The sequence below is a fragment of the Neoarius graeffei genome, chromosome 23 (assembly GCF_027579695.1).
Source record: "Neoarius graeffei isolate fNeoGra1 chromosome 23, fNeoGra1.pri, whole genome shotgun sequence".
Classification (NCBI taxonomy): domain Eukaryota; kingdom Metazoa; phylum Chordata; class Actinopteri; order Siluriformes; family Ariidae; genus Neoarius; species Neoarius graeffei.
The window spans coordinates 32,314,290-32,326,626 of record NC_083591.1 but is presented as its reverse complement, the minus strand read 5'-3'; the positions used below and the strand labels follow the sequence as shown (position 1 = coordinate 32,326,626).

General features: G+C 42.6%; 1 protein-coding gene across 6 annotated transcripts in view; it reads right to left on the bottom strand.

Moving 5' to 3' along the window:
- Positions 1–2,784: 2,784 nt before the first annotated feature.
- The window catches only part of gigyf2 (GRB10 interacting GYF protein 2), a 92,267-nt gene continuing 82,714 nt past the window's right edge, over positions 2,785–12,337 (bottom strand). For all 6 annotated transcript variants that reach the window (XM_060906090.1, XM_060906092.1, XM_060906093.1 and 3 more), the window contains 4 exons: positions 10,533–10,681; positions 9,378–9,562; positions 3,679–3,829; positions 2,785–3,545 (listed from right to left, as the gene is read on the bottom strand). In XM_060906090.1, the coding sequence (XP_060762073.1) occupies positions 3,478–3,545; positions 3,679–3,829; positions 9,378–9,562; positions 10,533–10,681 (553 nt within the window). In that variant the 3' untranslated portion in view covers positions 2,785–3,477. The remainder of the gene's footprint in view (positions 3,546–3,678; positions 3,830–9,377; positions 9,563–10,532; positions 10,682–12,337) is intronic.

The following is a 12,337-nucleotide window of genomic DNA, read 5'->3' as shown; positions in this document are numbered from 1 at the left end:
TCTTAACAATTCAGCATCTAGACGGTTGCACCAATTGACTTCAAACGTTCAGGGTAGATGGGCAATGGTCCATAGAGTACCTGATTAAATTTTGGGGGTAATCAAGTCAAGATCACTGGAAAGGTCAACCTTTCGGTCAAAATAACATTCTCCATTATAACTCAAAAACGGTTTCCGATAGACAAATGTTTACCATTATGAGCATATAGGAACTCCCATATGGCCTTTCATTTGGCACCATGATCTTTGACCTTGAGTGACTTTGAAAGGTCAAACTCAAGGTCACAGATTTTCAGAGAGCTGTAACTTAAAAACTGTTGATGGTAGACAGATATTTTCCACAACAGATGTTAACTTATAGGAAGTGCCATATGGGCTTTCATTTGGCACCATGACCTTTGGCCTTGAATGACTTTTGAAATGTCAAACTCAAAGTTATGGGATTTTCATAGGACTATAACCTGATAGCTGATGATGGAGAAATATTACCAGTATCAACTTATCGGTATAAAATAAGTGCTGCCGGGCGAGGTTTGTTTTGCCTGGCAACACTTGTTTACATTGTAGCGTCCTTGTCGAGTCTTCCAAAACAAACTACACATCTAAATACAACTATCAAGAAATTCAAAGTTGAACAAAGCAGGTAGGATCATCTAAAGAGGCAGATTTGCAGTGACTCAAAAGGATTTAAATGTACAGTGGAACAATCAAGACCATTTATCAGTAGTATCAAAAGACAGATTGTAGGTTGTGATGAAGTTAGGAATACTGCATTATTAAATGCTTAAGAGTTTCATCAGACTTCTAGCTTCTATAAAGAGTACAGAAAGACTAACCGTCAAAGCCATCTAGGAAGAGGGTTCTCAAACATTTTGCTGACAGGAATTCTTTTAACTGTAAAATAAATTCCATTAACCCTCTCAGTCCACACACACAAAAGTTTGGACACACCTACTCATTCATAGGTTTTTCTGGATTGTGACTATTTTCTACATTGTAGAACAATACTGAAGACATCAAAACTATGAAATCACATAGAACATGTATGGAATTATGTGGTAAACTAAACGTTGTTAAAAACGTTTCACATTTTAGATTCTTCAAAGTAGCCACCGTTGACCTTGATGATGCTTTACACACCATCTTAACCAGCTTCACGAGGTAGTCACCTGGAACGCGTTTCAGTTAATAGGTGTACCTCGTCAAAAGTTAATGAGTGCAATTTCTTGCCTTCTTTACGCATTTGAGCTCAAACAGTAAATAATAAAAAAAACACAGTAAATAGCCCTATTCCACAACTGTAGTAATCCATATTGTGTCAAGAAGCGCTCAGTTACGTAAAGAGAAACGACATCCATCATTACTTTAAGACATGAAGTGTATTTTAATGAATAAAAATAACGACAAACTATTGAATTAGGTGTCCCCAAACTTTTGGCTGATACTGTGTGTAAATTAATTAATTCTCACACACATGTATATAAAAATATAATTAATATATCACACACATACCTCCATGATTACTGGCACCTCTTGTAATTAATGTTATTTTTTTTAAAAAAAAGAAGCCTTTTTGGTGAAGTTGCTTCATCTCACAGTGGAAAAAAAATATAGAAAAATCCAACCTTTAATTACAATGATTTTATGCAGATAAACACTAATCCCTCATCAAGAAATAATTATTTTTAACAAAAACACGTGCCATTATTGGCACACTTGCATTTAATTACTTTGTAAAACTTTCCTTTGCCAGGAAAACAGTACCGAGTCTTCTCCTATAACATTTAAGCTTGGAGATACAGAGAAGGGCATCGGAGACCATTCTTCTTTACATAATCTCTCCAGATTATCCAGGGTCCTCGGCCCTTTCTTGCACACACTCCTCTTCAGCTCATCCCACAGCTTCTCAATGGGGTTCAGGGCAGGGGACTGAGATGGTCATGGCAGGTGCTTGACTCAACATTTGTTTGTTGATTTGGACACATGCTTCGGATTATTGTCCTGCTGGAAGAGCCAGTGATGACCCAGTTGTAGTTTCCTGGCAGAGACATCCAGATTTTGATTTAAAATGTCCTGGCATTTCATGGAGTCCATGATACCATGTACCCTAACAAGGTTTCCAGGGCCTTCGGAGGAAAACCAGCCCCACATCTTTACAGAACATCCACCATCTTTACAGAACATCCATCCATCTTTTACAGTTGGGAGAGGGTTTTCATTATCGTCCTCTTTTTATGCCAAACCCACCTTGAGTGTTTATTGCCAAAAAGTTTTTTTTTTTTTTAAACATTGTGTCATAGACCTCATGTCTTGGACCCTACTTTGAGAACCACTGGTTTAGGGTAGTGGATTTCATGAACAGTTTTTGTGAAGGAATTTGAATGCAGAAAAATGTGATTGCTGCATGTTAAAGTGCCTTTTGTCTGTTGTGCTCAGAAGCAATCGTCACTGCAGCCAGGTTTTGCCTCAATCTGGGCATCTTCCACAAAGCATGAATAAAGAACATTCAATATTTCATAATCAAACATAACTGTAGTGGCAGCTTGTGTGCGCATATAATTTCATGATGAGTGACAAATCACCAACTTATCTTTAGGAAGAAAAACGGTGAACACACGAAATAAAGTTTGCTTTCCATGCCCCGAAAGAGAATCAAAGAACCTGACCATCTCTGTTCAAATACAAGTGTCCATAGAGACAAGATGATGTCGAACAGCCCACACAAGAGACTGTCTTTTATTCTTTTTCCATATTGCAATAAAAAAGTACGACTCCATTGACTCATTGTCTCCATATATTATAATACAGATGCAGAATTGAAAGTTTATTATTATTTTTTTAAACAGCCTATTATTTTACAAGAACTGGATAACTACTTGGAACTTTCAAACACGTCCTTAAAACAGGACGGCAGTGATTATATGCCCTTAGGTCCTACTTTGTCGTCATCTGCCAACATATGGCAATGAAAAAAAAGAAGAGGGGGAGGAAAACAAAGAAAGCAAAATTAATAAATAACATTGAAAAGATGGGTATATAGATGTTATGTAAATTTATCTATAACTGATTTAATGAATGCTTTCAAATAACTTATAAATGATTATAGTTTTGGGGATGTGGATGAACATGCATGAATGCATCCAGATAGAATAATGAAATCTCACATGAAACTGCAACATGTGGATTCTCATTGCTCTTGAACAGGGACAATTTCCTTATCTATTTGGGCAGCATTTAAGGTTTGGTTCTTTTCGTGATGTGACCGTCAATTCAAGCAAGATGCTCCGGTATTTTCCTCTAGAGTAAGGAGACTTCCACGCCTCCATTTCCTGGTTGGACTCAGCGTGCAAGAATTGACAATAGAAATAAGGGAAGATTACCAAAAAAAAAAAAAACCCCAAACAAAAACCCCCCCCAAAAAAGTAAATGGCAGCTGTTGTGACAGATAGTCAGTAGGGAGGAGTTTGACAGCAGGTCTCAAAAGTCTTCCACAGTCTCGATCTCACCCATGTTTAATCGCTCAGATGACGCGTTGACTGAAAAGCCTGCACAAAGTTACATGTGAAAATATGCATAAGAGCGCTGTAATGTGACCCTGTATTTTTTTTTTCACCAATTTACGTAAACATTATAAATCTATTACACCAACACACAGCGTTAAGATATTCTCTGACTCACCTAATAGACTGGGATCTGCCCGCACCATTTTCTGTTTCTTTTTCTTCTTTCCAGAGGTGACCGTCTCAAAGCGCGGTTGCTGTTGCTTTGCGGAGTGGTTGGCTTGGAAAACTGGCTGAGAAACGGGTTGGTTTACCCCCCACACAGAGTCCTGACAAATCCAAACATATACACACACAGTTAATGCCACAATGAACTGAATTCTGAAAATTCTATTATCCCCCATTAGGTAACAGTAAAAAGTATGAAAGGGGTACCAAATATAATATATACAGTTGCTGATGTGACAAAGTAACGTATTCTTAAGTATTCTATCAAATTTATATACTAGAAAACAACGAAATATCTTGGTAATTGTAAATATAATACTTTATACGCTAAACCGCACAAGAGTCGCCATTTTTAAAAGACCGTGACGTCAGCGCTACCCACTGCACTAGCAGAACTCTCCGAAATAGAGGAGATAAGCGTGTAATCATGGCGTCGGGCGCATCAAGTGAAAGCGACAGCTCTGTCGAATCATACGAAGAGATCCCGCAAGACACACTGCAAGCAGGCTATGGCTTAGAAGGGTACCAGTTTGAACCTAGGAGAGGTACTATGTAGTGGAAGTTCATTATGTCTAACTATTAAAGCCATTTTAAGTTCGTTTCTTAAGACAAGGATTTTTTAAGATGTTACCTTGTTGACAGTTTCGGCGAGAATCTTCCGCCTTCTTCAAAACAGTCACCAGATGTCAAGTGGTGACGTGCCTTATCAGCTGATGTTACGCTACGGAGGCGTGAACGTCCCGCCCAATTTGACAGGTAGTTCACGCCTCCTGCTGTCAGGTCGCTCCCCCAGGATACATCTGGTGACTGTTTTGAAGAAGGCGGAAGATTCTCGCCGAAACTGTCAACAAATGGCCCTTTTCCACTACCCTTTTTCAGCTCACTTCAGCTCGCTTCAGCTCACTTCAGCCCGACACGGCTCGCGTTTCGACTACCAAAGAACAGCATGACTCGGCTCGCTTCAGCCCTGCTTAGCCCCTAAAACTCGCACCGTTTTGGAGTGGGGCTGAAGCGAGCCAAAGCGAGCCGAGTGAGGCTGGGGGCGTGAGCAGACACTCCCCTGTGCACTGATTGGTGAGGAGGAGTGTCCTCACATGCCCACACACGCCCCGCGAGCACGCTGGGATCTGTAAACACCGTAAACCTGGAAGAATAATAATTACGAATTACGAGAATTTCTGAAGCCTTATGCGCCTCGCCTCATCTATACGCTCTTGCCAGTATCTGTTGGCGTTGTCGGTGACAACAAGCCACAGCACCAAGACCAGCAACACTAACGACTCCATGTTTATTGTTTACTATTCGGGTCGTGAGACTACCGCTTAAAAGCTCACTGATGTCACTGTTTGCGCTGCTTAACGACATCACGTGACGTCCACCCACTTTCGCTAACTCCACCCAATGTGTCCACCCACTTCCAGCCAGCACGGTTCAGCGCGGTTGTAGTCGAAATGCAACTCCAACAGCCCCGCTCAGCTCGACTCAGCCCAACTCAGCACGGCACGGCTCAGCCCGACTCAGCCGCGTTTGTAGTGGAAAAGCGGCAATAGTAACATCTTAAAAAATCCTTGTCGTAAGAAACGAACTTAAAATAGCTAGGAGAGGTACTCTCGACTCCGGTGATGAAATAAGAGAAGAAAGCTCGGATGACAGCGAGGACGAGACTGATGCTGACCATGGGCATGGCGAGCATGGGGTAGAGCGTCTGCGTGCAGGTGACACGGCGTGGTGCTCGTGTGGAAAATGTAACATGGAGTTGCTCACGAGTCCAGCAGAATTTATTTGCTGCAATGAGATAGGCGCCACCCGAGGACTTGCGAAATCGTCGCAAGAGGCAGAAACAGGTATTTCACACATGCTATTCCCAACCTCATTGAGCCAACACAACTGGGCACATACATACGTCATGAGTGTTACACAGAGAAAATGAACGTGCATTCTGATTGGATAAAAATTAATATCATGGCGGGCTGTTCAAACTGCGGAAATAGTTTGCTCGAGCTACTTTCAAAACACTATAATTTTCCAACCTTAGAACAAAAAACTTTTGTAAATCTTGAATAAGGTTCGTTAATGTGTGTTTTATTGTTATATTTACTCTATATATTGCCCTCTGTTCCCCTTTAAATTCCTAAATGCTACAAAAGCACAACATATACTGGTTAGCAAAAATTTATGATCACTATTAAGAAGCAACAGAAATACACTATATGGCCGAAAGTTTGTGGACACTTAATCATTACACCCATGTGTGTTTTCTAAAAATCCCATTCTCAAAAAAAAAAAAAAAAAAAAAAAAAAAAAATTTACTGGTCCATCTACATTCCCACTCTCACCTATGGTCACGAGCTATGGGTAGTGACCGAAAGAATGAGATCGCAGATACAAGTGGTAGAAAGGTAGCCTGGCAAGCCAGACTAAATGTGAATATTTAGTCTGGCCTCGCTCGTAGACATTTCCGAAGGGTGGGGGTGGAACAACCCGCTGTCTTTCAAACTGTCTCTGTGCGTATAGGCCAACGCTCTGACCAATCAGCGCAACAGTGACTGTGACGTAGTCAGAGCGACAGAAAGCAGTGGGGGAGGCCTTGAAATAAATAATTTTTCAAAATGCGTATTAATTAATAAACAGGTTCTAGATATTAAGAAGTTTGGAGATAATGACCACAAGTTTGGAGTCTGTACCACATACTTAACATACACTTCCCCCCCCAAGTGTTTTTCAAGGGTTTGCTTAAACTGTTTTTGAGAGTTTTTATTTTTATTTAGTGGTGTTTGGTGAAATAATTTCCCTTAAATTTAAAATAACGGGAAAATAAGAAACAATCAAAAGTAATGTTTCAAAGCTGTTTATTAATTCTTCGTACTGCAGAAACTAGCCCATCCTTTTGGCTACGAGCGGAGCCAGCTGGTAGATCAGACTTTTGCCATAGCCGGTCGGCAAAACAGCGAAAACGTCCTTCTTGAAAAGGAATGAGCGGAGAGCCTCTTCCTGCTCAGGTTTCAACGAAAACTCCAAGTCTAATTCTTCTAAAACTGATTCCAAAGCGGAGTCAAACGCGCGCTGTTCTCTAGCCGTAGCCATCTTTCCTGTTGCGCTTTCTCCAGCGTCGCGCAGCTTTGTCGTCACTCCTGCAAAAGCCCGCCCAAAGAATCCAAACAAAAACCTTGCGTTGTGATCGGCGGGCACGATTTGATGCCCGGGGTGTTTTGTTTATATGGTGCGAGGCTAGACCCACTTGCAGGCAAAAAATATTTTTGGCCGCTAGGCGGGTGGGTCTAGTTTACTAGGCTAGTAGAAAGGAGTTTTGTCCACAGGGTGGCTGGGCTCTCCCTTAGAGACAGGGTGAGAAGCTTGGTCATTCGGGAGAGACTCCGAGTAGAACTGCTGCTTCTCCACATTGAAAGGAGTCAGTTGAGGTGGTTCGGGCACCTTGTTAGGATGCCCCCTGGACGCCTCCCAAGGGAGGTTCTCTGGGCATGCCCCACTGGGAGGAGACCCCGGAGCAGATCCAGGACACGCTGGAGAGATTACTTCTCTCGGCTGGCCTGGGAATACCTTGGTATTCCCTCGGAAGAGCTGGTAGAGGTGGCCGGGGAGAGGCGGCCGGGCTGCTCTGCTTAGACTGTTACCCCCGCAACCCGGATAAGCGGTGGAAGATGGATGGAAAATCCCATTCCGAGTAGTCCTCATTTTGCTGTTTTAATAACCTTCACTCTTCTGTAAAGGTTTTCCACTAGATTTTGGAAAGTGGCTTTGTAGATTTGTGCTGATTCATTCATGAGGTCAGGCACTGATGCCAGACGAGGAGGTCTGGGGTGCAGTCAGCATTCCAATTGAGCCCAAAGGTGTTGAGTGGGGTTGAGGTTCGGGCTCTGTGGAGACTAGAGCCCTGCACTCTCACGGGACCCGACACAAAGCAGTGCGGCACGGGACAAATTTTGAAAGCTCATTGCGAGCGCGGGCGGGAGGGGGAGCGCACAATGCGGGAGCGGGCGGGAGAGGTGATAAGCTGCAGTCCCGCTAACTAAAAACGTGTTTAAAATAAGATTTATAAAATTATTAATTTATGTCCATCATATATAATTTGTGCTGGATATTTTATTTGGTATTAATAAAAACATTTTAAGATGCCTAAATTTGCGGATGTGGTCTAATCTTGCGTACGTTTCCGATTCCTTTCCGCTCTTCCATGTTTGAGATCTCTGATCATGGCAGAAGAGCAGAGCTCCTCTAGTGAAGCTCACAGTGCTTCAGAAGTGCGTGCTACTTTAAAAAGAGGTACATTTACCGTTAAAAAGTCAAGAGTCCTGAAATCAGACATTTGGAAGTCGTTCTCACTCAGCTAAGCTCAGCATGTTTAATTCCCCAAGCCAATGACAAGAACTTTCGTGAGAAATAACGCAAACGTCTGCATCATGCAGGATTTGCGGGCAGGAGTGGGACAAAATATGGCAGGCGCGGGCGGGAGTGGGACTGAAAATCATAATTCTTTGCAGGAGCGGGACTGCACAATGCGGGAGCGCGACTGAAAATTCTGTCCCGCGCAGACCTCTAGTGCAGACCACTCAAGTTCTTCCATAGTAACATTGGCAAACCATGACTTCATGGGCCTTGCTTTGTGCACAGGGGCACTGTCATGCTGGACCAGGTTTGGTTCTCATACACTACGTTCAGCAGACTGCAACCTGAAACGACCCATATCGGATTTGTTGTGAAATCCGATTTTTTTGTTAGGCCGTTCACATTACCAATTATATGAGACTTGTATGCGATCTCCAATATGAACGGAAAACGACCCAAAAGTGTCCCGCATGCGTAAATTGGCACGTAATAAGCACATCTACGTAATACGTAAACAAAAAAAAAAAAAGCGCACTCAAGTTTGCAAGTAAAGCATGGAGATGAGGCGAGACCTGGCGATGTGGTTTTTGTGGCGGCGGCGGAACTCACACAATAACCTGATTAATGTGGGCAGCAGACTAATGAGACCGAAGGTGTCAAATTACTGGAAATTTCCAGAAGAATCTTATCTTGTAATACAGGATGGTTTAAGTTATAAATCCGTTATAGAAACTGTTTTATTTAATCAGGCTAACAGATCAACATCCAGGTCCCTACCAAATCCACCATTAGCTTGATCAATTCTATAAAAGTCTATTTAAATTCTGAAAACTGTACAAATGTTGTTGTTTTCCACCAAAGAGGCGGGATTAGCCAACGCAGAATAGTGACGTTTGTCTCTTGATGACGTGCAGGTCGCATGAATGCGACCTGTCCGGTCAGACTGCAGTCGCATGTGAAAATAACGGATATGCATCGGAATTAGGACCACATATCCAAGCGGCCTGGGTCGCATGTGAAAAAAATCGGATCTGTGTCGTTCAGATTGTCAATAACAAATCGGATACAGGTCGCATATGGGCAAAAAAATCGGATATGGGTCGTTTCAGGGTGCAGTCTGAACGTAGTCATAGTTCAAGTGAAAGGAAACTAATGCTATAGTTTACAAAACATTCCACATAACTGCGTGCTTCCAACTTTGAGACAAGAGTTTGGGGAAAACTGATATGGGTGTGATGACCAGGTGTCCTTTATATTAAATATTTAATATTAAACTGCTCAAACAATGCAAACCTTGAGACAAACCTGCTGATTTTTTGCCTGTTGACTCTGCAAAGATTTTTGCTGGTTGACGTTCTGTTTGGCACGGCGCTCCAGGAACTGCTTGGCAAAGTCCTTGGCCTGGGGCGTGTCACCCAGATATGCTCGCACATAATCATGCACCTCGTATGGAGAGTCCACCTCCTTCAAGAACGATGCAAATGTCGGAACTGAAGAAATGGAGAGAGGAAAGAGAGGGAGACCGAGAGAATATCAAAGTTTAAGTGTAGCTAATGGGCATTAACGTTTTCTTCAAAACTTAACCAGGACGTTGAGGACAATGAATCTTCTGATTAAGTCATTTGTAGATGGAAAAATGCAACCAGGTGACTTAGAAATACTGTTTCCAGGAAATTATTACAATATAGAAACATGAATTATGCTTAAAATTATACTGACGACCAGAAAATTATAAATCTCACTACAGGAATAGTGTTCGGTTACTATTTGTGATTGTGTATTTAACAAGTAAAATATCAAACCAACATTTAAGGTCAGACTGTTCTCTCAAAATGGACACGTGTCTTAAAGATTTTAACCGTATGCTTTTACATATTACACAAATGCGCCTCTGGTTAACAGCTGCAAAAATAGCTGAAACATCAAGCTGATGCTTTACTCATCGTTTAGAGGACGGCATGGATGTCTGCAGCCAATCTTTAGTGCACTGGTTACAAATTCTTCTATGGTCTACAGATCAATTTAGTTGTAAAAACAAAGCTCAGACTCTGGGAGCAAGTCACTTGCATTTATTCATTTGGCAGATCCTTTTATCCAAAGTCACTCACGTCTGATCTGAAAAGATGAGGATTAAGGGTCTTGGCTCAAGGCTGGCAACATCAGCACCACCACCAAGATTTGAACTCACAACCTTTGGATTAGTAATCCAGAAGCCCACCCACACTAATCACTGAGCCAAATGATGCAGACTACTTTCCAACTTAATTTATCTGAAATGGGTTTGGATGTCAAAGTGGATTAAAACGGATGTATTTACACTTGTATAACCTGGACAAAATGCATTTTACACCCCTGAAAGTGCTTCAAGCACCGAGATTTAAACAGTTTTCAAACTGGTCATGGTTGCATTTACACCTGTAGCTCTGTGTGTGCTCATGCAGATGGGTGAGAGTACCTCACCATCAAGGTTGTTGGCAGTGTTAAGTGTGTGTAGCATCTGCTCACACCACTGCATAAAGCCATCCTGAGATTTATTGGCTCCCTGAAAGAGCTTTAACAGTTTCTCCTCCTCATCTACTTTCTTACTGGATTTCCCACTGTTACTGTTACTGCAACAGAAAACAGAAGAAAGAATATTAACTACTTGAGACATTTAACTTTTATACTTAAAACACAGACATCTGTCTCGTTTCTCATTATTTAGTAGCTTTATATTGAAGATCACCAATTCAGGTTATAATAAACTGCTCAAACAAGTTACTACTGCTTGAGAAATACAAGAAATATCATAGCAGACAATGAAACTAAGTGTCCTCATCGATAGTCTCTAATCTCTAGTCCACTAAAAATGGGAGAAATTAACTTGTTTGTACGCCACACGAGCCATCTAACACCTGTGATTCTAACTTGTATCGCTTTCAGTTTTAAGTTTCACAAAGTAGGGACAGAAACACTGTGGTCTGCAAAGACCACAAGATGCCTTCTTGATGTCTGGGGTGAAGAAAGCATTTATGTGAAAGTGATTCGTTCACTCATTGGCTTTACCTGAACAATTCGTTTCCAGATCAGACTTAGCAATAGCCACCAAGTTGCAATTACTTCCTTAAGGCCCCGGTCACACCGCCCGAACTTTGCTGGAGCGTTCCTGGAGCGGTGAAAAAAATTCATCACCGCTCATAACCGTTCACCACCGTTTAACAAAAGTTGGCCCCCGTTAAAGCAACGGCGTATACGCTCGGCCACCGCTGATGTTTCTCGAGGGGCCCTCCTACCGCTCCGAAAGTTTTGAGCTGCACAAAATATTGCGAGCGGTGAGGAGGGGGCAATTTTCCGCCCCGGCAAAGTTCACCCCCGCTCCACCAACGCCCAAAGTTTGGCACCGCTAGACGCAAGTTTGTGGACGCTTGGGTCCGCTAGGCCAACGCAGAAATCTTGAACGCTGGACCACCGCTGCTTCGCCAGCGTTGCCCGGGCGGCGATTAAACGTTGCACAAACTTCGGTGGAGCGGTTGTAAGCGTTTTACGAGCGGACACGGGGTTGCTGGAACGGTGTCGGGCATTGAAGCAGCTATCCATGGCGGCAATGAACTTTGGTTTGGCGTTGGTATAGAGGTGTCGGAGCAGGACCAGAATTTGGCTATAAATACGGGGAGAAATGGACCAGGAGCTCATTTGGAATCGAGCTGCCGTTGAGTTCAGACCTCATCTATATCGAATTTGCTCAAAGTTACAGTAAAACTGTATCACCATGGATGCTGAGAGACTTGCTATGATTGGTGCTAAACCAACTTTATATCCCCGCCGAGCCAAAGCCCGCATGCGCAGAACACCGCTATACCAACGCTCGCTACCGCTTGCTAACGCTAAACCAACGCTAAAGCAACGCCGGCTTCAGCGGTGCACCGCTAAGCCAACGCCCGTGTTTTCGATTTTTTCCCCATTTTGTGCGCGGTGACGAGCGTTGTCGAAATTCGGCCCCCCCTCCCTACCGTTCAAGGAACGCTCCAGCAAAGTTCGGGCGGTGTGACCGGGGCCTAAAGTCAAAGGTGATTTGATGATGAAAATGGTATCAGGAAAAATCTTCTGTTTGGTGGAGAATTCCATGTAATCATCATATTATAACAATACTGATGACCATTTTGACAGTTTTAAGATGCAAGATGCTCAAATGTGACTCTACAGAGGCACCTACAATCTATGCTTCTTCCTTCTAAGCTTTATTTTTCTTTGAAATATCCCTATACATAATTAATGAGCGGTTGTAT